Below are 26,190 nucleotides of genomic sequence, written 5' to 3' on the forward strand. Positions count from 1 at the left end.
TCCCTACCATTGCTGCCTGATGATACTGGATGAGGGGTGTGCGTTATACAAGTTATTCAGCAGGTCATGGATTGTCTCTGAATTGTCACCAAACCAGTCTTGATGGTTCTTGCTATTATAACCGATGGTTTGGGTGGATGACTCAGAGAGCTGAACTGATGTAAACCCACTTCTGGTCCATGTTGCTCAAGGAAATTTTTCGGCTAGGGTGTGAAGGAACTTGTTTCTTAAATTAATGTTTGCCAGGTGACAGCAATCTATTCACTTCCCATTGGGACATCGCCTCTGCTGAGGGAAACCAACTTATTTTGCATCCTTATTTTGCATCTTGGTCATAATCATAACATGATCTGTCCAGCATTCTGCACCTCTCATAGCACAGGTGATGAGAACATCTCTGATGTCACTATGTCTCACTATAACAATCAATCAGATGCCAGTATTTGTAGTAAGGGTGCATACATGATGTCTCATATTTAGTCTGCTGCTGGAAGATGGTTTTGGTTATAACCAAGTCATGCTCAGAGCACTAGTTTCATACCATTTACATTAACCTGGTCGGTAACATGTCTGCTAAGTACTCTACTCCATATCTTGTTATCCTGTCTCTCTTGGGCATTAAAATCCCCAAGCAAGAAGAGTGGTAGAAGCAGTCCTTCACCCAAGATTGATGCATAAGCACTGAGAAGTGTGGTGAAGCAGTCCTTGACCAGGGGGATATGGAGGGTCATTAGCGTTTCACTTGTTTCACTTATGCCAACAGGTGGTTCAGTGAGTCTTGGCAGTAGTATTCTTAATGGCCATTCCCACTCCATGCAGATGTTGTCCACCTGGGGGGTAACCTTTGCAGAAAGTGGTATAACCCATACCTCCCTCTGTTAAAGAACCTTAATCCATGAGCCTCATCTCATTAGAAGCAGCACTATCGATATTATAACAACACAGCTCTTCGGCAACTAGGGCTGTTCTCCTATGGGGTCTATCAGAACCGTAGGTGAGTCTTTACATTCTATGTTTCCAGTCTTAGATCTCTTTATTACCTCATTCATCATTACCAGTGTGGCTGCCCCTTAAAAAATATTTCAAAAATTAACAATCTAAAACTAATCCTTAAGAGAAACAACTACCGCCCTAAACTGAACTCGCTTAGACATCAATTCTAAAGTCAGAGAATAATTTTAAAATAAAAACTAATTGAAAATAAATTATTTTAGCAATAAGGATTACAAAATTGAGCTCAATATCCAGACCAAAACACAACAGAAAGAAATCACTAAGAAAGAATTAGCAAATTGAAAAAAGACAACAACATAACCCTTCATTAATAAAAGAAAGGAAAGCTGTGAAATCAAACAGGGAAAGAAATATAGAAAGAACTGTAACAAACTAAATTACTAAATACTAGAATACTAAATTCTAGCAACACAGAACAGAAAGTCCAAAAAAAATTAATGAATCAAACCAAGAATTAATTTTATCAAGGCACCCTAATTCTAAACACTTTCCATAATTTACTTACCAGGAGTCAACCCAAAAATGACTTAACCAGCAAAAATACCCAAAACAAGAATTTCTAAATATAACCATGTGAAACTAAACAAAACTTGATCTTTACAGGAGAGCTGCAAAAAAAATTAAATCAATAAATGCTTCAGCAAAGAACTGAGGTTGTAGTGGCCCCTTACATAGGACCTAAGTGACCTCCATAATTGGCAACACATCCGAGAATAAGCAGTGATTGGAGGCTACTCCAATCCATCAAGACTTTATAGCTACACTCCGTGACTGACACGGCAGTCATGTACTCCAAATGGTGAATTTCAACAAGAGGCTGGTTAGGCATTTGCCAGAATAATGAATGAAGGCCTGAATATGATACAACCAGCAGGCAAAACATTTGAAATTCATCTGCCTATCATGTAGGTACCCTGTTATGAAGATATCTATGGCCTGTGGAATTCAGTTGTCCCTTGTGATTTGGTGTGAGCATTCTAAGGTGCAAATGTCACGGATCTCCTCATGTTCAAGCATATTTGCATGCCATTTCTCTTTTGATTTAATGCATGCTACGTGCAAACTGTCGCTTGTCCATCAGGAAAAAATGCATGCGCAGCTGCCTTGCCATTGTTTTCTCACACTCAGTGATGTCATGAAGTCTGCATTTTAAGGTTGTAGGTGTATTACATGTTATTGTCATTTTACTGGGGTGCTCTGTGATTAATGGCGGACAGTAAACTTAGTTAAAATAGAAGCTCATTAACAAAGATAAATGGAAAATAAGATTTAGTAAAAAAAATTAATAATAGTAATAATTATAATTAATAATTCATTACTTGACACCCAAAAACATTTTAAAGATAAATCATTAAAATAAATCTACTAATCCACTTTCACATCATACATTTTGCCTTGCTCTTAAATATTTACTCAGGTAGTGTTTTTCTTGGGGAAAATAAAAAGGAGAAAAACAAACATTTCCATGGGAAAGTCTTTGTTGTGGAACACAAATTTCGCCTCTGTTATATGAGTGATTAAAACTGTGTGAATGAAAAGTAAAATTCTATTTAAAAAAAAACCTTTAAATTGAGGGAGGATCTCATTTTCAGAGCAGACATCATTATCATATAAAACTCTTTTTCTTGTATATTACATGCACAGTTGATCATGGCAGATTAAAACTGTGTCACACACGTGTGCATGAGAGGAAGTCTAAGGGCTTAGCTGAGGGTAAGCAACAGAGGCTGGGGTTGATGAACAGCACTAATACCTCATGGGATATTGGATATCCTTAAAGAAGGCTGGGAGGAAGAGGCCCTCCCATCCTCAAACATACTAGAGTATATTGCACAGTTACAAGATAGATTGGAGAAAATCAGACCAGTACTAAAATAGCACATGGAGAAAGCTCAAGCAACACAAGCCCACTGTTACGACTGGGGCACATCCCTGCAGGAGTTCTGCCCTGGGGATCGAGTCATGTTTCTTGTACCCTCTTCTCATTCCAAAATGTTGGCCCACTGGCAGGGGCCTTATGGTGAAACAGCCAAATCGTCGGCCGGCTGAACACATCTACCATGTGAACCTGTGAAACTGTAGAAGGATAGGGGTCCTGACCCCTCCTCCAGAGAGCAACTTTGGTTCCAATCTGACATTTAAAGCAGCTATCCTGTCCATCCCTGAAGTGGAGAGTGAGACACCTGGCCAGACCTCTCTGGTGGAACGTAACATTGTCACTGAACCTTGGGTGATAGTCAGGGAATGCCCCTATTGTCTCTCTGAAGTCAAACAAGTGGAGATAAAGCTGGAAATCAGGCGTAATTGGGGAGAGCCACAACCCATAGTCCAATCCTATTGCCCTTGTCCCTAAGATAGACGGAAGTTGGCAGTTCTGCAACGACTTCCAACGACTTAATCAGGTCTCCCAGTTTGATGCTTAGCCAATGCCGTGAGTGGATGACCTCCTCAAGCGGCTAGGGAAAGCCCTATATTTGAACATCCTCAACATGACTAAAAGATACTAGCAAATTCCTATGATGGAGTCTGCAAAAGTAAAGACCACATTCAGCACCCCTAGTTGACACAGGCACTATCGTGTTCTCCCATTTGGCTTGCATGGGACTCCTGTGACATTCCAGCATCTGGTGAACAAAGTGCACCTATAGTACTGCCTACCTGGATGACACAGTCATCTATACCAGCACGTGGGAGAAACACATACTACACGACAAGGCAGTGCTCCAGATGCTAACGGAAGCCAGCCTACGGATTAGCCCAAAGAAATGTTTTTTTGGGTAAACATAGGCCAAATATTTGGATAACTTTGGGGGGGGGGGTTTGGTTGTACCGTCAGACCCCACTGTTCAAAAGTCCATACAATTATAAACTAGCCCCGTTTGAAAAAAGAATGGCAAGTACAAGCCATCATGGGTCTAGCGAGCTACTACCACTAATTTGTTCCTCACTGCTCTGAGAGGGCTGCGCCTTTGACAGATTTAACCGAAAAGCGAGTCCCCAATCAGATGGTATGAGATGATAAAACGGAAGCTGCATTTCATGACCTTAACACTAGAATTACCTGAGTCCACGAAAAAACTCATAGATCCGGCCCACCTTAAAACCATTCGCACCTCTCCGCCAGCGTCCTTTGTTCTCTAAATGTGCCAATAAAAACAAGCTGCAAGCAGTTGGCTATTCCATCCCCCCACCGACTTAGAACGTGCACGAGCATCTCCCAGCTCATGCCTTGATTGATTATCTGGGAGTGAAGTGGAGTTTTAGAGTGGAAATAATAGATCGTTATTTGGAACACACGCATTTCATGTGTGTTCCATTTCTACAGTAAACTGTGTAAACACATTGTTAAAATAGAAACTTTTTCATATTTTAGTAATGTTACAAAATGTAGGCATAAACTATAGAATGTGTGAAGCATGAAGTCCAAACATCAAATAAACACTTTCACAAAATGTTCAAGAACAATACAACAGCTTCCGTGGCATAGCGGTAAGATTTGCTGTCTCAGAGCGCAGCAGGCTTACGGTTCCTCAGAGACCTGAGTTCGACTCCCCGTTGAGGAGAAAGTGTTATTTTTTTTTTCTTTTTAACCTCAAATGGACATAAAATTTATAAATTGGTATGCACTGTCAGTTAATGAGATCGTTATATTTTCATGTGGGATGCTCCTTTTAAAATATTTTTTAACAACTGAGACTGCAATTAACATGAACAAGTGTCCTTATAACTGTTATTTTTAAGATCCATAACACACAGACAGACAGACAGAGCACTGCATAATAGAGAGACAGACAGGCAGAAAAGTCACTAGATATATAAATAAACAGGGAAGGCACATGTACTGAAAGAAAAAAAAGATCAACATGTGCGTTGATCCTGCAGCACTGAATAAGCTCACGTGCTCTAACGTTCCCCCTCCCCCCTAATCTGACTCTAAGTAACAGCGCAAGTACAGACGCAAACCAAGTGTATGTGTGTACTGTATAATATTAACAAAAAGAGCAGCATACTACTGAAAACGGCAAATATAGGAGTGAGTGGGGATCGAACCGGACACTCTTGATCACACTTGGTTTGCGTCTGTACATGCGCTGTTACTTAGAGTCAGTTCGGTGGTGGGGGGGGAATGTTAGAGTGTGTGAGCTTATTCAGTGCTGCAGGATCAACGCACATGTTGATCTTTTTTTTCTTTCAGTAATAGCGCCAGCATAAATCCACACCCGATCTGACGCTGTTCGTTTTCAAATAATATTGCATTAGTGCGATGATGTTTTCACATATATTGTCTCTTTCTTTCAGGTTTGTAATAGAAACCACACGTTGTAAATGTAGGAAAGACGATCCTTGCGTGTGTGTCAACAGTTAACATTTGAATCTGATGATTGCATATAGCGTTGAAGTTACTGCTCTGTACTATTCTATCCTCTGCGTGTCCTGGAGTACAAAAGAAACAGCATACAGCAACATGTGGGAACTGGCAAGATCAGGGAAAAAAAAACACGCAGTCACTGATTACAAAACGCAAGATGTTATGCGAATGAATATGAATAAAATGAATAATGTTGCATCCGTGCCACAAAGTTTTACGAAATGTACTATACAGGTCATAAAACGAATAATTCCAAATATCATATATACCTACGTCTGTGTGTTTTTTGTTTTTTTTGACATCATACACCATAAAGTGCACACTAATTCAGCATGAGCAGGAACACTCAATAAAAATGAATTAAAAAAAATTAAGTGACGGTGAGATACGAAGAAGGCATATTTGCCAATGTTTGTGTGTCAGCTTTAATCTCTCCAGATCAGAGAATGCCCAGTTTTGTCATTTACTACTAAAATATGAAAAACGTTTCTGTTTTAAAAATGTGTTTACACAGATTACTGTAGAAACGGAACACACATGAAATGTGTGTGTTCCAAATAGCGATCTATTATTTCCACTATAAAACTCCACCACTTCAGTCACTCCCAGATAATCAAACAAGGCATGAGCTGGGAAAACTTAGTGAACGTTCTGCGGCAGTGGGGGATGGAATAGCCGACTGCTTGCTGCTTGTCTTAATCAGCAAATTTAGAAGACAAAAGACGCTGGCGGAGAGGTGAGAACGGTTTTAAGGTGGGCCGGATCTACGAGTGTTTTCGTAGACTCTGGTAATTCTAGTGTTAAGGGCACCAGATTTTTCCTTGCCTTTTATTCTCCAGATGGACGCTTCAGACACAGGACTTGGAGCCGTGCTGAGCTAGAGCGTCAATGATGCCGAGCACCCTGTCACGTTCCTGAGCCGGAATACTGTTGGACCGGGAGAAAAAGTATGCAATGGTGGAGAGGGAAGCCCTCACAATTAAATGGCAGGTGACACAGCTGAGGTATTACCTGCTGGGTCACGACTTCACCCTCATCACGGACCATGCTGCCCTACAGTGGATGGCCCTGCACAAGGATTTGAACCCGTGAGTCACAAGGTGGTTTTTGGACCTTCAGCCATATCGGTTCTCTGTCGTTTATCATAGGGGTTCCCTTCAGGCCAATGCTGATGCCTTCTCCTGGGTCCACGACCTTGCAGCCTGGAACGCCCGTCCTGATGGGTTTGGGCTGTTGGGGGGCTGTGTCACACACACGTGTGCATGGGAGGCAGTCTAAGGGCTTAGCTGAGGGTAAGCAAACGAGGCGGGGGTTGATGAACAGCACTAATGTCTTTTCTGCCTTTTCCACAGAGCTTCTGAAGGGAAGACCACTTAAAAAAGCTCCACCCACATCCAGCTCCAGACCATGCCCCTCTACTGACCTCACTCCCCTTCCTATCCCACCTCTTCTTGCCAAGAAAGTGTAAAAATGAACCCACAACTCATCAGATCAGTTTGATATGACTCAGTCTTTTATGGCTACTTATGACCATATTGTGTTGGTAGTGACAATATATGGGGTGGATTCCCCAAACCTTTATAATCGTTCCCTTCTCTTGTTTACAACTGATCAAACTGTGAACACTGTGCAGTTAAACTGCTGCACAGTGTCTTTAATATGTCTATCAGGCAGTCCTCTATTGCACTTTCATATCTGCTGTGCCCATGCATCCCTTCCACCAGAGGGGACACTCATTTCTACAGCTGAGCTTTTGCTGTAGAAATGCAAACCCCTGTAAACTGTTTGCAAAATGAACACTGTATAAATACAATTGTTCAAAATGTATTCTAAAAGAAAGTAGACATTATTCTGTATCAATTTCATGTTTAATGTGCCTCTCTATTTCAACACCTGAGTCTTTACCATTGAAATGCCCTTCTGTTTACAAAATAAATACTGAACAGATAAAATTGAGCTAAATCAATTTAAAATAATCTAGGAAGTCATTTGTCACCTTCTTCTTTACTGTGCCCTTTAGTTCTATCCGCTGGAGAAGAGCTGTAAAAATGCGTGCCCCCTGTCTGCTGCTTACAGACTGAACAATTAATTCATTTTATTAATTATTATTATTATTATCCATCCATCCATTTTCAAACCCGCTGAATCTGAACACAGGGTCACGGGGGTCTGCTGGAGACAATCCCAGCCAACACAGGGCACAAGGCAGGAACCAATCCCAGGCAAGGTGCAAACCCACCGCAGATTATTATTATTATTATTATTATTATTATTATTATTATCATCATTATTAAGGTAAGGTTCAATCCAAGTATCCTAATACATAAGTTTTTCCATATTGGTGATAATCATGTTGATGGGATGTTACTTTTGTCAGTTCTGCTACTTCATTACAGTTCACTGTTTTTTCACCATTTAGCCCCATAACTGTTGTGTTATCAGTCAATAATGTGATTCTTATTGCATATGGTTGGACAGTCATGAGTAAATGATCCTTGCATAGATGTCTTTTTAAATTTCTTTGACTTTATTCATTTACTCATTGTCATATCGTACAAAATCTAAATCTCACAAATTCTAAACATAAATGCCTCATATTTTGTTCAGAAAGTTTGTTTCATAAATTAATTTTTGTAACATAATGACTGTTTTTACCTAATTTAAAGTGGAATGTATATGGAATGTATAAAAGTGATTGTTATATTCGATCTGCCTAAAACTTGTTTATGTACATTTAAATGTTATTTCTTTTAAATTCATTCATTTTGCATGGAAGCATGTTTCTAACCTCAGAATACAATTGCATCTTGCAAACAGAACAAAAAGCTAAGAGAATTTCAAACAAACCAAACAGAAAAATATCAGAAAAAAACATTTGACACACTAACTCAAACCATTCAAATACAATGATACAGCAAAAGAGCCAAGGTTCCCCAAAGTATTCAATACTTAAATGTGCTTGATTTACATCTGCTTGGAATCTGCTACTAAATTGGCTAGGCAGTCTTCTAGTCAAATAAATTCATTACCAGATGAAAACCATATTCTTTAATCCCTTCTGTAATGTAGAGAAAATTCTTAAAGAATGCTTTTGTTTCTCTCCAGTATGGTTTTACCACACTGGAAAATAATGTTAAAGCATGGTTTTCTGACTCAATGTTGTAAAACATTATGAGAACTTATGATGGGGTATGAAATACAAATAACAGGAACATGAGAATAACATCCATCCATCCATCCATTATCCAACCCGCTGAATCCAAACACAGGGTCACGGGGGTCTGCTGGAGCCAATCCCAGCCAACACAGGGCACAAGGCAGGAACCAATCTCGGGCAGGTTGCCAACCCACCGCAGCATGAGAACAACAAATAATATCAATATACGTGCCAAATAGTTAAAAACTAACTGCTCTCAGTTAACTATCAGCCATAATTAAAATTCATTAACTACATTATAATATATGTGCAACTATAACTGTCTAGTCCTTATGCTTCTTTTTTAAAATATCACGATTGAAAGACCTTAAGTTCTTATGGAAAATACAAAGCTTATTTTACACAAAGAACACAATTTTTATCATCCTATGGTGTTGTCAAAGTTTTATCCCTGGCTCTGGAGTCTCTTGTTTTGATTTATTTATTTTATTGTCTTTTGTGTTTATGATTTGTAATTTATGGTTCTTAAAATATTTTCTTCCCCATTTTTGTATTTTACTATTTTTAATTAGTATATATAAGTATTGATTAAGTATTTCAATTTAGTCAATTATTTTCCAAGTACCAGGAGGGCCACCTCCTACCCAAGATCAGATTAAGGCCAACTGATGCTCTAAGCACAGCACAACAAAGGTGTATCCTCTGCTATTATATTAATTGAAAACACATTAAGACTCAGTAAGTGCTAAAGTTGAAGTAAGAGATTAAACATTAGCTAATTTATGTGAAATATCAATAAAAGAAATAACAGCGCAAGTTACAAAAATCAGCTGATGAATTAATAGCTAGCCAGCTGTTTTATATACCATACAACAGAAACAAATGTGATATCTGGCAACACCTTCTAACGAGACTTTAAACATTAGTCACTCAAGTGTCATACCAATCAAAATAAATTTTACCTAGCTTCTGAAGTGCTATTTGCAAAATATGTAACTCCTTTTGAACTGAGGTATTTTTAACTTTATGGAACTTATTTGTTTTCAAGTATTTTCTTATGTTTTTCGCTCCACAAAATAGCAAAACAGGTGAGGAATTCAAATAGACCAACAAAAACAGGCCAGAATCCTTACTGAGAAACAGGCATTTAAAGTTCAAAAATAACAGAGTCTCACAAGAAGGAGAACTGTTAACACTTTGGCTTGTATATAGATAAGACACATAAGAATCTTTGGTAACACCTTAGTTTAGGTACTGCAAAAATGGATCTATTACATATTTACTGTTATGTAAATATAAGATAACAACGGATTCTTTTGGTCTTAATGTCACTTACAAAGCATCAGTAAAGAAGTTATTCTTCTGTGCAATACAGCCTATTAAAATAAATTTACTTTGGAACAGTCTGAAGGGTCTTAAGTAAGACATATGCCTCTTAATATTGCATACTTCATTATAAAACTTGTGATCCTTCATATTACCATCATGCCAATATACCATACTGCACAGAGATGAATAACCAATATACTGAGGTTTTATGAGAATTATGAAGACCAAAAGAAGCCTAGGCTATATAAGAGTAAATGAGTAATAGACACTAAAGTGTTACCAAATATTTATTAAATATACAGGGTTTATTCACAAATGATGATAAATAAAAGAAAATTATCAAAAAAGCAAAAGGGAGTAAGCCCAGTAAGAAAAACAATGCAAATAACCTTCAAGAGCTCACTCAATGACCCAGTGATGCAACAGTGATCCGCCCCTTGGGGGTTCCATTCACAAAATACAAGGAAGATAGGAGAACAATGTCTCACACATAGAAACTACATAAACAAATAGAACAAAGATAAAAGGAAATATATAATTTAAATATATGTATGACAAATAATTCAGAAATAACAAAAACAACAATAAAAAATTGGCATAGTAAGCTTATCAATCAAGGGCTGGTCCTGCCTTGCATAAGTTTGGTAAACATCACTACCAACACTGAGGCATTTGCTTATGCTAATGTTTGTTTGGCTCACTCTTGTTTTCGTATTTTGGTTTTAGAAAGCCTTTTGAATTCTGTGAGCATGTTATGATGTTCTGATTTTGTATTTAATTCAGGACTCTGGAATATGGACTTGGTGTTCTTTGCATTCGTGTTTACTTCATTTGCTTTTTCCTTTTTCATCTTGTTTTTGTTTTGAACATTTTGTTAATAGAATCCTGAAATATAAAGGAACTTCTTTTTTGTTATTTGAAGCAGGGATTTCCCTTATTGTGACAAGACGTGGCTACTTTTAGCCCATAAAAACCAAAAGTCTACTTGTCAACTTTTCAGTCAGGTTTACTTTGTTTTTAGCCTCACAGGAATGCTAATGTCAGATTTTCAAGTTGAAGTCTTTTTTGAGATTTGTGAGCCCAGCAAACCATAACAGACCACCTAATGAGTGAAATTAAACTGGTACAAGTAAATACTTTAGTGACTAAAAGAAGCTGATGCTTTTTTAGGTTTAACATGTTTTAGCATTAACATTTTTATGTTAATTTAAAAAACAAATAGTAGTACTGCAGGGCTCAACCAGTATAACTTCATGCTAAAAAAGAAAGAAACTAGCATGATTCCCGTAACACTTACCACTACTCCACCATTTTTTCCCATTAATCACATAACATTCACCATCCTTTTGAATGCTGCATTCAACATTTGTTGCATCACTACAAGCTGTATCAGGCTCTAGAAGAAGAAATAATATAATTTTAAAATGAACATAAAATCAAAGCATAAAAAAGCATGCTTACAAAATTCAATGTAAATGATGTAGTCACACAAACAAACTATGGCAACAGAATAGAAATATAAAATACTGATACAACAGTGTTTGAAAGTACATTGCACTGATTCAATAATATAAAGTATATCTTACAATAGATAAGGTGACAATCAATAAGGCAAAGGGTAATGGATACAAAAGAAATTCTGAAGACCATTTGTACAATATTTTAAGTTATATTATTAGGAACATTCAAAAATTCCTTCTCGCAAAAATTATATAATGAACATCTGTCACAGCCACTGAAAAAACAGCTAAAAATGCAAGGAATGCCATGTTTATGCCTTAATGTGTTACTAACATTCATTTCTTAACCACACAATGCCCAAAATATCTGTAGTTACATTTTCGAAAAAATCTGATGGTCACGGATTTGAAAGCCTGAAAATACAACAGCATGTTTAAACATGCTCAAACTCATGGTTCATGCTGCATGCATTAAAAGTTCAGATAAACAAGATTAATGTTCTAAGATATGATGAAAGAAAAACTTTATTGCAGCCAGTTTTATTTAGTGAGCATTTACAAGTACAAATTCAAAGGTTACCCAGAAAGGTTGGCAAAACTTTCTTTTCTTTTAATAACTGGAAATGTATTATAGAATATTTTAAAAATTTCATAGGATAGTTTAAAAAACATGCATTTGCCACAGTCCTCACTTTCCTATACACTATAATTTTCATCAACTTTATTAACCTTCTTTAAATGACAAACAAGAACATGGCCTCACTTCTTGTATTTGCCCAAATAATGCACTCACTATCATAATAGTAATGCACTTGCTTCAGTTTTTCAGTTAACTTGTTGAGGTTTCCACTTTAGTTATACGACTTGATTGTTTATTCCAAATTCTCCAAGACATTTTGTGTCAAAAGGTACTTCCTGGCTTAATTTGTGATCATTTTTCCTCTTTATTTCCACTGGTGTTTTTTAGTAAATTTAATTGAAAGACCTGTATTGGATTAAATTTAATTATGCCTTTCAGAATTTTGATGAGCAGATTAGTTCCCCATGCAATCTATTCTGATCGGGACTAAAAAGGTGTAATCCTTATCCCCAGAAACATGGGACATACCTATAGTTCCAGGATGCCCTTGCTTACTCTTCTCTGACCCTTGAGCCCAGGACCTGTGATTAAATATCTAACATTAGTCCCAACTTCAGGCATAGTGAAGTTCTTTAAAAATCTAGAGGATGAGTTTCTCTGTGGAGCTTTTAGGATGTGCCTCTCTCAGTTTGCACCCACTGGATCTGAAAAGCCTTTATCACTGTTGGATGACACTCTTGTTAGAGCATCCCAGGCAATTGGGTATCTGCTCTTGCCCTGATCAGCAAGGCGAATGACTATAACTTACTTTGAAATAATGTATGGATAAACCTATGAACCAATTATGCACTCAAAGGGTTGGACATATGCACTTTCATGGAAACAAAGAAATGACATCCTCTTCTTCTTTTACAAATGAGAATAAACACAAACTCACTCAGCCTTTCAATGTGAACTAATGTGCCACAATACAAAACAAAAATGCCAGGTCATGCCAATCCTCTGAAGGTGTAAATGACGGGACGGGCCATTTATGCACACTTGTCATTCTTGGCATATAATATTTCACTTGTCTTGATTCTTAGCATCTTTCTGTTCATTCTCTTATACTACAATCATCTGAAATGTCATATTGGGAGGTAAAGGATGTATTGCAGCATGAACTTGGTTTCTGAAAGAATGTTTGTGTTGACTATGACATTTAAAGAATAAATATCAGAACTGCAATAATGATATATTTTTGCTGCATCAAAGTTTACTATAATAAGCCAACAAGAAAAAAAAACACCTGACAAATGGAGAGATCAATTCATTTGTAGGACCCCTAACCCTAACTGAAATCATACATAATGTAAAATCAGAAATCAAAGAACTGATCAAAACAGCAGAAATAATTTTTATCATTGACTGTTGAACCTTAACAGTTGAAAAAGCTCCCAGTATACATTTATATTTTCATTTTGCAAAGTAAATTTAGATTTATTTGGTAGTCACACATCAGATATTGTACAGCAAAAATATTTTTTTACAGAACTAAGTGTTAAATATTTAATGGACTTGGTCTCAACCGTTGTGAGAGATGGACGTCTGAAGCGGAGCTCCATTAGCAGCTGTGTTATTTTTTAATATTATTTCTTTATTATCCTGAGATATCCTGTATTTATCCAACCCGAGGGTTCTACTGCAGTATATGCAAGCATATATAAACATGGTCGGTAAGAAAGGGGCTCAGAAAGAAATGGAAAAGAAAACTAAAGCTACATCCAAACCCAGAGCAGCAAGTCCAAGTTCAAACTCAAGGTACGGCCTTTCAGAGACTGACCTGGAACAGATGAGCAAAAGGCCCGACTCCTCAGGACCACGGTCCGCTGCATCATCTCCAGTTGAGAGCGAAATCGGAAGCGAATGTACGAGTGACGCAAGTCACAATAGCTCGCCGATTGGAGAAGATCATTTGAAACTGGAAAAGGCCCTGTAGTCTGCGCTTTCACCTACTCCACGCGAGCCGGGAACATCGGCTGTAATAGAGCCTGCTGCATCACCTACGGTGTTTGAAAGCAGAAATGACCTGTCTGAACTGAAGGTAATGATTGCTGCGCTAAAGCAAGATATAAAGAAAAGCGAGAAGGCAAGTGAGAAGCTGCTACGGTGGGAGCTGCAAGAGCTGCGGTAGGATAATAAAGACTCGGAGAAATGCATATATATCCGCTTTGAGGCGGCCTTTAATGCTATGCTAGATAAAATAGAGGAGCACATCCAGGAAAGTGCGTCTAAACTGAGCACACTTGCCAATCAGTTGGAGGATGTTAAGTAGGCATTCAGGACACGAACTGAAATAGCCGAAAATCTAGCATCCACCGCTGATGGAAAAGCAACAGCTGCCAGTTGCGAATGCAAAAAAACTCGGAGACAGACTCGCTGCTCTGGAAGATGGAAACAGAAGGAATAATATTAGAATCGAAGGTCTGCCTGAGAATCATGAAAGTCCAAACCCAGTGAAATTTGCAGCTGGACTATTTTCTAAAATAATTGGAGAGAACTTTAAGTCAGATACCGAGATAGCAGCAGCTTATCGCATACGCGGATCAAATACCTTTAGACCAAGGTCTTTTATTATTCGCTTCGAGAGATTATTATGTAAAATAGAAGTGATGGCACTCCTCAGACGCAAGCAAGAGATTATATTTGAAAATAACCACATTCGTATTTTCCCAGATTTCTCTCCCGCAACAGCTGCTAAACGTGCAGCCTTCTACAACATTAAACAGCGGTTACGGCAAGCCAATATCAAATACAGCCTCTTGTACCCTGCCAAACTGAAAGTGGATGTTCAAGGCCAGTATCACATCTTCTCAAGCAAGGAGGAAGCAGAAAACGAATTAAGAAAGCTGATCCCGACACTATTCTGAAACACAAAAGGGAGTCGCATCCTGTCATGGGATGGCAAGGAGATATTACCTGCTATCTGATCCACTTGTAATGATACAGGTATTATAATTATACATCCTTTTCATTACTTGGACGCTTTCTGTTTATGTTTTAATTACAGTTATAGAAGTGTGTGTGGAAGAAATTAACCCTTTTTTTTTTTCTTACTACCTTAAAGGAGACTGTTTAACATCATACCCTTGGTTTATCGATATATATAATTCACTAAGACCATGGCAAGCAGGACGCATGCAAGACAGCCACGCCCGCCAACTCACAGAGCCCTGCCCACCAACAATTCACTAAGCAGCCGACCATGGCACACGCACATCAGAGCCCCGCCCACCAACAATTCGTACAAAAGCATTTGCCAACAATGTTTTCATTAATCATGAACGAAAGTCGGAGATTCGAAGATGATCACATACTGTCGTAGTTCCGACCATAAACGATGCCGACTGGAGATGTGGCGGCATTATTCCCATGATCCGCTGGGCAACAAAAGTCTTTGGGTTCTGGGGGGAGTATGGTTGCAAAGCTGAAACTTAAAGGAATTGATGGAAGGGCACCACCAGGGGCCTCATGTATAACGCCGTGCGTAGAACTCACACTATAACATGGCGTAAGCACAAAAGCGGGAATGTGCGTACGCACAGAAAAATCCAGATGCAGGAATCTGTATGCACGCAAACTTTCACGTTCTTCCACTACATAAATCCCGATCAGCGTGAAAAGTAACGTACGTGCACGCACCTTCTTTCCGGCCCCAACTCCTCCCAGAATTACGCCTCTTTGAATATGCAAATCAATATAAATAGCCTTCTGTGAAAAGACAATGGGAAAAGCACAGGGGAAAATATAAGAATTTCAGCGAATACCAAGTGAAGGCAAAGGAAAAACGTACTATTTGTTGGTTTAAACAGTGGTATAATCAATAAAAGAAAGTTGATTGAGTGACAGAGTGTCGGAGAAACTCGAAAGATCCAAGTTCACAAAGTCGCACAATGCCCGAAATAAAAAAGAAGTCACATATCAAAGTCGCCGTGAAAAGGCGAGTCGTAGCCCGCCGTCTGAGTGTCATATGAAAGCTTATTAGGGTACAGACAAAACAAACAGGCACACAGTGGGGAAAAAAGCACGAAATGTCAACTTTAATCTCGAAATTTCCACTTTAATCACGTAGTTTTTTTTGCCATTAAAGTAGAACATCATAAACTTCATCTTAAAATCGTTTATTTTATTAGTTTCTCAAGTAGCACGTTAAATGCTTTGTTCTGTATTTGATCTTCTATGTGCTCTATCTGTGTGAATCACTACGTGCTTCCGTTCTTTCTCTTTCTCCGACAGGACACAGAATCCATTACATTCGTGATATTACAGCTCTCTGAATAATTAAAATACTGAGATGTATACGTGATATCATTTTCATGATGATAGGAATGAAAGCATGTTATTAAACATGGGAACACGGTGGCGCAGTGATTGTTCATATCTCACGCAAGAGTCTTGCTGCGCCATGTGCGACCTTCGATTAAATAATTTATTACAGAAGTACTGTCTCTTTCAAACGTACTAACCTCCAGTTCCTGTCCTAACTTTTCTTTCTCCAAATGCCCAATCGCCACACAATCAGCTCTGTAATAGACGTTAAGCCATCTGTAAGCTTAGAACGCTGATTCTTCAAAACTTTTAAGGAACATTGAAATATCTTCATAGTACATGTTTAATTATTCTATCCGTCTATCTTTCCAGTGTCGTGTCAGCGCAAGAATACAACGCAATGCAGGAACAATCCCTGAACTAGCTAGCGCTGCGGCACCGTGTCCTCACATGTTTAATTATTAACAATACAGATTATTTAAATGAACTTAAAGTTTTAGCTGTATAATATAATCAACATATTTTGCTGCATTTCATCTTAAAAATGATATCATCATATGTAAATACACGCTTCATAAAGTGGCGCAGGTTGTGCAATATTAGAACTGTAGTGCAAGTTTACAGTGAGGTAATTGTACTTATAAGTACAAACAGTTCTACAAGGAGCACTTGATGCACTGATTGAGTGCGTTTATAGTTCTTGGGATGAAACTTTTTCTAAACCGCGAAGTCCGTACAGGGAAGTCTCTGAAGCGTTTTGCCTTGGCTCAGGCAGCATCTGCTTCATGCTGTGTACCTATAATTCTCTTTCCGATCAGCTACTGCTGTGAGTCCCCACTCAGGTACAGTGATATAAATACTCCGAGTGGTGCAGTAAGAGTAATATGGAAAAAGATGATCTGCTGTTGCAACACCTAACGGGAGCAGCTGAAAGAAGAAGAAGATGCAGTGAGAGTTACAACGCTAAAGCAGTTATGGTATTTGGAATACTATGGCTATTCTCTGGACCATTATATTGCTGCAGGTTAATTACAATCAGATGCATTACACTAATAAACAATATGCAGTTAGTTTCAGTGTATTTATAAAGCCGTGTCAGGAATGTGGATCTAAGAAAGAAAGGGTGATCACACAGGAACAGTAGCACTGCTTTGACGCTGGGTGCCGCCAGTCTGCAAAACCGAGTGGAGAAATTGCGTGCACCAAGGTATGAGTTACCGTGGAAATGTGCGTGGCTTTACGCCAAGTTTAGGTTTTATACATCGCAATTTGAGCGTGGAAAGGTTCGAACACAACATTTCTGTGCGTACGCACCGTTTATACATGAGGCCCCAGGTGTGGAGCCTTTGGCTTAAATAGACTCAACACGGGAAACCTCACCCGGCCCGGACAAACAGAACAATGAAAAGTCAATGTGGCTCAGAGGTGCATGTGGACTGTACTAGATGCGAAACCGACTGAGGCGGAAATGAACAGTCAACGTGACTCACAAGTGCATGTGGACTGTACACAGACGAAAGCAATTCAGGTAAGGAGTTGGGGGCGGGCACATGAGCAGGCAGTGCGTACTGAACGATGACTAAGAGATGACTGTTAACCCATCAATACATCGTCCTCACTGGGCGTCCTTCCCCTCACACCCCGTTCCGCCCTCCGCGCACGACTGCCGTCCAGCCCCGTCCCTCGCTCTGGGAGGTGGGGGCGCGGCGGTCCTCCAGTTTTCAGTCACGGACAATTGTATGTTGCTCTCTCCAGAGTTCCCTTACAGTTGTATCCTCAAACCCACCCCATAAGAAGAAGCATGTTTGTCTCGGATGTGAATAGCTGTATGCAGCATGTAAAACAGTTTGTTTGTTGTGGATGTGAATCGCTGTATGCGGCGTGTAAAACAGTTTGCGAGGGGTATCCCATGGTCTTACAGTTGGTGGGCGGGTCTCTGTTAGTTGCTCTTGCAAGCGGGCACATGACCAGGCAGTGTGTATGCTTCGAGAGCGAGGGTGGACGCGACAGGACCATCTAAGAAGAATCATATTTGTTGCGGATGTGAATCGCTGTATGCAGCGTGTAAAACAATTTGTTTGTCGCAGATGTGAATCGCTGTATGCAGCGTGTAAAACAGTTTGCGAGGGGTATCCCATGGTCTTAGCAGTGTCTATGCTTCGATGTGAATCGCTGTATGCAGCATGTAAAATGCTGTATTGTATGTTGCCCTCTCCAGAGTTCCATCTTTTCAGTCACCTACAGTTGTATCCTCAAAACCAACCCCATTTGGACAACTGTGTCTTTCAGAAACTGTTCACCCATTAATACATAATTATGCGGCATATGCTACGCCGCGGGTTGGCTAGTTGTTATTATTGCATTAAGACTTATTATGCTTATCCTGGACCACTTTCTAACACCATCCCCTGGGTTTATTATCTTATTACTTTAAGATTGCTGAACGTTATATTTTATATTTTATGCTTACAGTTTGTTAATGATTATATTTTAGGCATATAGTATTTAGACTATATTGGCAATAGATATCTCTACTTTTTAATCCTAAAACACTGCCGCATGGGTCTTGTTTTGCTTTGGATGTGTTCTATCTCAAGGTATGTCAGAGGACTGAGACTTTGTGAAGTGGGGTCCAGCCTCACGTGGGGAGGCAAAAGGGGGGGAGAGAAAGAGAGCAGGCTATATCTAATCTATCCTTTTAATCCTTATAATTACAGTGGTGTGAAAAACTATTTGCCCCCTTCCTGATTTCTTATTCTTTTGCATGTTTGTCACACAAAATGTTTCTGATCATCAAACACATTTAACCATTAGTCAAATATAACACAAGTAAACACAAAATGCAGTTTTTTAAATGATGGTTTTTATTATTTAGGGAGAAAAAAAATCCAAAACTACATGGCCCTGTGTGAAAAAGTAATTGCCCCCTTGTTAAAAAATAACCTAACTGTGGTGTATCACACCTGAGTTCAATTTCCGTAGCCACCCCCAGGCCTGATTACTGCCACACCTGTTTCAATCAAGAAATCACTTAAATAGGAGCTGCCTGACACAGAGAAGTAGACCAAAAGCACCTCAAAAGCTAGACATCATGCCAAGATCCAAAGAAATTCAGGAACAAATGAGAACAGAAGTAATTGAGATCTATCAGTCTGGTAAAGGTTATAAAGCCATTTCTAAAGCTTTGGGACTCCAGCGAACCACAGTGAGAGCCATTATCCACAAATGGCAAAAACATGGAACAGTGGTGAACCTTCCCAGGAGTGGCCGGCCGACCAAAATTACCCCAAGAGCGCAGAGACGACTCATCCGAGAGGTCACAAAAGACCCCAGGACAACGTCTAAAGAACTGCAGGCCTCACTTGCCTCAATTAAGGTCAGTGTTCATGACTCCACCATAAGAAAGAGACTGGGCAAAAATGGCCTGCATGGCAGATTTCCAAGACGCAAACCACTGTTAAGCAAAAAGAACATTAGGGCTCGTCTCAATTTTGCTAAGAAAACATCTCAATGATTGCCAAGAGTTTTGGGAAAATACCTTGTGGACTGATGAGTCAAAAGTTGAACTTTTTGGAAGGCAAATGTCCCGTTACATCTGGCGTAAAAGGAACACAGCATTTCAGAAAAAGAACATCATACCAACAGTAAAATATGGTGGTGGTAGTGTGATGGTCTGGGGTTGTTTTGCTGCTTCAGGACCTGGAAGGCTTGCTGTGATAGATGGAACCATGAATTCTACTGTCTACCAAAAAATCCTGAAGGAGAATGTCCGGCCATCTGTTCGTCAACTCAAGCTGAAGCGATCTTGGGTGCTGCAACAGGACAATGACCCAAAACACACCAACAAATCCACCTCTGAATGGCTGAAGACAAACAAAATGAAGACTTGGGAGTGGCCTAGTCAAAGTCCTGACCTGAATCCAATTGAGATGCTATGGCATGACCTTAAAAAGGCGGTTCATGCTAGAAAACCCTCAAATAAAGCTGAATTACAACAATTTTGCAAAGATGAGTGGCCAAAATTCCTCCAGAGCGCTGTAAAAAGACTCAGTGCAAGTTATCGCAAACGCTTGATTGCAGTTATTGCTGCTAAGGGTGGCCCAACCAGTGATTAGGTTCAGGGGGCAATTACTTTTTCACACAGGGCCATGTAGGTTTGGATTTTTTTTTCTCCCTAAATAATAAAAACCACCATTTACAAACTGCATTTTGTGTTTACTTGTGTTATATTTGACTAATGGTTAAATGTGTTTGATGATCAGAAACATTTTGTGTGACAAACATGCAAAAGAATAAGAAATCAGGAAGGGGCAAATAGTTTTTCACACCACTGTACACCAGTCACTATAAAATGACATCAAAACTCAGAATCAATATCTCCATAATGGGACAGTCAACTTTGTGAGCTGGAATGTTAAAGGCTTGAATCACGAATTAAAGAGAAAGAAAGTACTCTCTCACCTAACAGGTTTAAATGTTAAAATAGTATTTTTACAGGAGACCCATTTAGTAAGCAAGGATCAGTTCCATCTGCAAAAGGACTGGACTGGCCAAATGTTCCATTCTAGCTTTACAAAGAAAACTAGAGGGGTGGGAATTATCATACATAGAACAGTCCCATTTGTAGCATCAGATGTAGTATCTGATCCGGAAGGGAGATATATGATGGTCATGGGCAACTTATTTAACTGTAAAATGATCTTGATAAATGTTTATGCACCTAATGTCGATGATAAGGAATTCATACAAAACGTATTTGCATCCATCCCCAATGTGAACACTCATAAAATTATAATGGCCGGGGACTTTAATTGTGTTTTAAATCCACTCTTAGATGGGACTCTTGTCACAGGGGGGACGACATCTAACACTGCAAAGATAATTACACAGTTTGTAACTGACCTCAACTTATCAGACCCCTGGAGGTTTCTAAACCAAAACTCAAGAACATATTCTTTCTACTCACCAGTGCATCATTGCTACTCAAGAATAGATGATTTCTTTATAGATAATAATTTCTTGCCTACGATTAAATCTTGCAAGTACAATGCTATTAATATTTCCAACCATGCACCTCTGATCTTGGAGCTAAAATTACTATGTCCCACACACTCACCTCGTAGATGGCGTCTTAACACGCTTCTATTAGCAGACTAGAACTGTACAGAATTTATATCCAAATAAATCAGTTTCTTTCTAGAGACAAACACATCCTCAGAGGTCTCTGCAGGAATACTCTAGGAAACTGTAAAGGCCTTCTTAAGAGGACAGATTATTTCATATCTTTCCCACAGGAATAAATTAGAAACCAAGAAAGTATCAGAACTAAAAAGCGAAATTACTAGAATAGATGAAGAACATGCCAGGCTTCCAAGCGAGGCTCTACATAGGAAAAGGCAGGCTCTACATTCAGAACTCAACCTCTTGACAACTAAAGAAACTGAACAACTAATTTATAAATCCAGACATCATTACTATGAACTCGGAGAGAAAGCTAATAAGCTTTTAGCTCAACAAATCCACAAGCAAGAAGTTCGCAATGCAATCCCAGTAATCACCAACACGAACGGAGACGAAATCATTGACCATAAAAATATAATGTACACATTTTGAGACTACTATAAATTCTTATATTCTACTGAGGTCAAAGAAGACAACACATAATCTAATGCATTTCTGGATACATTACAGTTACCACAAATAGATACCTTTAATGAGGAGGAACTGGATAAACCTCTGGCGCTATCAGAATTACTAGATGCTATAAAGTCACTTCAAGGCGGGAAAGCAGCAGACCCTGATGGCTACCCTGCAGAATTTTATAAGAAATTCTCTGCTCAGCTAGCTCCCCTCCTATTAGCAACATTTACAGAAGCTAGAGACAATCAAATTCTACCTCAGACTTTTCACCAAGCATTAATCACCGTCTTCCCTAAACAAAATAAAGACTTACTACAATGTGCATCACACAGACCAATTTCACTTCTGAATAATGATGATGTTAAGATACTCTCAAAAAACATAGCTAGAAGGATGGAGAAAGTGCTGCCTTCGGTAATATCGCAAGATCAAACTGGATTTATCAAGGGTCAACACTTATCCTCCAATCTTCGACGTCTGTTTAATGTAATATATTCACCAACAACAGAAATATTATTATCATTGGATGCACAAAAAGCATTTGACGTGATTGAATGGAAATACCTTTTCACTACATGAGAGAAATTTGGGTTTGGCCCGAATATTTGTGCATGGTTCAAACTACTGTATACCAATCCAGAAGCTTCAGTTTGTATTAACAATATTTGTTCAGACTACTTTAAATTAGAACGTGGTACCAGACAAGGATGCCCCTTGTCACCACTGCTATTTGTAATTGCCATTGAACCACTGGCGGTTCACTGTTGAAAAGCAGATCAGATAAATGGGATTATCAGAGAAGGACTGGTACAGAAAATTTCTCTATATGCAGATGATATGGTACTGTATATATCAGACCCACAAAATTCTGTGCCTGCAGTCTTATCAACACTTACAGAATTTCAAAAGATCTCTGGTCTCAGAATTAATTTGAATAAAAGTGTACTCTTTCCAGTGACTTCTCAAGCACACAATATTAGATTGGACACCTTCCCTTTTATCATTGCAGATCAGTTTAAAAACATAGGGATAAACATCACAAGTAGACTTAAAGCTCTTGATCAACAAAATTTCGCCCCGGCTGTATGGAAAATATTAAGCAAGACTTGCATAGATGGTCAACCCTTCATCTCACTCTAGCTGGAAGAATTAACGTTGTTAAGATGAATATTCTTCCTAAGCTTTTTTTATTTCAAAACATTCCAATATACATCAATAAATCATTCTTTAAGCAATTAGATTCAACAATAACCCCATTTATTTGGAACTCAAAACATCCACGTATCAAAAGAGCGACCCCACAAAGACCTAAGGCTGAAGGTGGCATGGCTCTACCTAACTTTCAGTTTTATTACTGGGCAGCAAACATACAAGCTATAAAAACCTGGACACAAATAGATGAACATACACAGGCCTGGTCCGCAATAGAAGTAAAATCCTGCAGTACTTCTTTATATTCCCTGCTTTGTGCCCCAACAAATGAAAGGTATCAGCAATATACTAATAACCCAATTGTGCTTCACTCACTCAGAATATGGAACCAATGTAGAAAGCATTCTAAGATGGAGAAGCTTTTATCTGTGGCACCTCTGCAAGATAACAACCTCTTTCAACCCTCGCAAACATATGCAGTTTTTAATATCTGGAAAAGATTTGGGATTAAATTGCTCAGAGATCTTTATATAGACAACATCTTTGCATCCTACGAACAATTACATTCCAAATTTAACTTTCCAGCTACACATTTCTTTCACTATCTTCAAATTAGGAACTTTGTTAAACAGAACCTGCCCGATTTTCCTCATCTTGCACCCTCGTCCACGTTGGAAAAAATACTGCTCAATTTCAGGGACTTAGACACCATCTCTGCAATATATAAAATTATTTTACAGTCCCTCCCTTTCAAAGATCCAAGAGGATAATGGGAAAAAGATCTCTTAATCAATATATCAGAAAAGGAGTGGAAAACAGCAATGCAGAGACCTCACTTGAGCTCCATATGCACAAAGCATACAATTATGCAACTCAAAACTATATATCAAGCACATCTGTCTCACCTAAAACTGTCCAAAATGTTTCCAGGGCAAGATTCAACCTGCGAATGCTGCAATCAAGTCCCAGCCTCACTGGGTCACATGTTCTAGGCCTGCACCAAATTAACATCATTTTGGACCAAACTTTTTAAGTGTCTTTCAGACAGCCTTGGTGTCACAATCCCTCCTAACTCATTAACAGCTGAGTTTGGTGTTCTTCCAGATGGTTTTAAAGTGGAGAAGGACAAACAAACTGATTGCATTCACTACACTTTTGGCACGCAGACTTATTTTGCTGAACTGGAAGAATCCTAACGCTCCTCTTTTAAGTCAGTGGGTAACCGATGTTTTATACTATTTGAAATTGGAAAAAATTAAATATACAGTTAGAGGTTCTGTACATTTTGTACAGAATTTTTTTAAAACCTGGCAGGATATAATCAATAAAATTTTAGAATAAGCTCCTAAAGCACCGAGGAAGCAATTATCTCTGCATCTCTTTTTCCTCTCCATTCATCTCTACTGGCCTATTAAACTCATCAATTTAGGTATGTCTACATGCCTTAAGTTTTACTCTGTTGGCCATGCTCTCTCTCTCTGGGGTGGGGGTCGACTTGATTTCTTTGGGTTTTTTTTTTTCAATCCTATTATTTGTAAAAAATTGATTGATTTGTATGAATTACTACAATAAAATTATAAATAAAATTAAAAAAATAAAATAAAATAAATAAATATTTAATGGATTTAAATAATGTTTGGGATATTTTCACAGAGAATGGGAGATGGTTTCCATGATCAAACCATGCATGTTAAGCAACCTGATATCAACCTCAATGCATCACCCATGGAAAGTAATAAAAGGGCAAATGATTTTACTGCTACAATTAAAATTTATTTTCAGACATTTCTACCATAACTTAGTTTTTCAATTAAACAGCATGTCTAAAACAAGACTTTCCATTAGATGATTGTCTTTGATTATTAAGACATGACTCTAAGCTCTACAAAAACACTGCATCAATTAAAATCATGTGTTAAATGTCCACTTTGGAACACTAACCTTTATAATTCCTTTTTATATGTTTTTATTTCCCTGTTTTCTATTCATAAAAACATCTGATTATGATACATGATTAAAGTTGGTTTCATTATCAATCAGCTTTAGAATGTTTAGGGTCAAATCCTGCACAGTTTGTATTAAATTCACACTCTTAAAAAATCAATTTCAAATTTGACCTTACTGTCAAAAGTCTTAGGTATATACAGAGAAGCATATTATCTGGCAGTCATTCAGCAGAAACAACATTACTACAACAACAAAAAATTGGCTTTTGGCAAATCTTTAAACTTGCGCTGCATTGATGTCTGAGAATTTTCAGAGCTACCACTTAAGATGTCTCAACCTTTCACTTTGTTGTATTCATGTACATTTCCCATTGCTGCTTTTAAAGAAATGCATTGTTACTGTTAATTTGGTCCATGACAAGCTCAAAAAATGATAATGCATAAGATGCATTGTTTTTCAAAATTAAGCAGGTATGTGACACAAAATGCCATTTGTGGTTGACCTGGTTATTTTTTTTACTTTATATTGCTGAAAGAATTGAGAAGTCAACAATATATCAGTGAGAAGTCAAGATTATATCAAAATACATATTTTCTGGGGTAACAATGATTTATCTGAATAGTCATACTGGAAGCTTCCCATTGGGAAACTCACATTTGTAGTCTTTCCCATAGCCCATGACACTGGCATTTTTCTTTGAAACACGAGCACAAATTTTATACCAGTGGTCAATAGATGCCTAGTTGAAATATGGCCTAAACACCCTGGGTATAAATGTATGCTATTAAATTTCTAAAATTAGAGAAGAATAGACTTTCAGAGATTCATTGCCACCCAGTAAACATGCATCTGGACCAGTCCCCATTATATTCTGTCATGAGAAATCATCTCTTGAATATGACCCAAGGAGTTTCAATTCAAAGACATGCCACATACGCTTAGGTTATCCAGCCTGATGGGAATATTTCCATGAGACAAGCTATGCCAGTGTCATCAATTCAGGTAACTGCACAAGCAAGACAAAAAGGTTTATGTGACTATCACAGAAAATTATTGTGAGCCTTAAAATTAGTTCATTGGTGACAATGGGAATACCCTCTTGAAGAGTGTATAGGATAGTGGTAGATCCCGCTACAATAAATAACTGTGCATTTCCTGTTTCAAGCTGAATAAACCTGGTTTTGCTAAAGTACTGAGACTCAGTCTTGTGTTTTGGGGTGCAAGACAGGGACTC

The 26,190-nt window shown here is 38.4% G+C and overlaps 1 protein-coding gene across 2 annotated transcripts in view; it reads right to left on the reverse strand.

Moving 5' to 3' along the window:
* LOC114653490 (nephronophthisis 3) overlaps positions 1-26,190 on the reverse strand; it is an 838,883-nt gene that overhangs the window by 361,270 nt on the left and 451,423 nt on the right. For both annotated transcript variants that reach the window (XM_028803845.2, XM_028803846.2), the window contains one exon: positions 11,167-11,265. In XM_028803845.2, coding sequence (XP_028659678.2) covers positions 11,167-11,265 — 99 coding nt within the window. The remainder of the gene's footprint in view (positions 1-11,166; positions 11,266-26,190) is intronic.

The sequence above is a fragment of the Erpetoichthys calabaricus genome, chromosome 6 (genome assembly GCF_900747795.2).
Source record: "Erpetoichthys calabaricus chromosome 6, fErpCal1.3, whole genome shotgun sequence".
Lineage (NCBI taxonomy): Eukaryota > Metazoa > Chordata > Cladistia > Polypteriformes > Polypteridae > Erpetoichthys > Erpetoichthys calabaricus.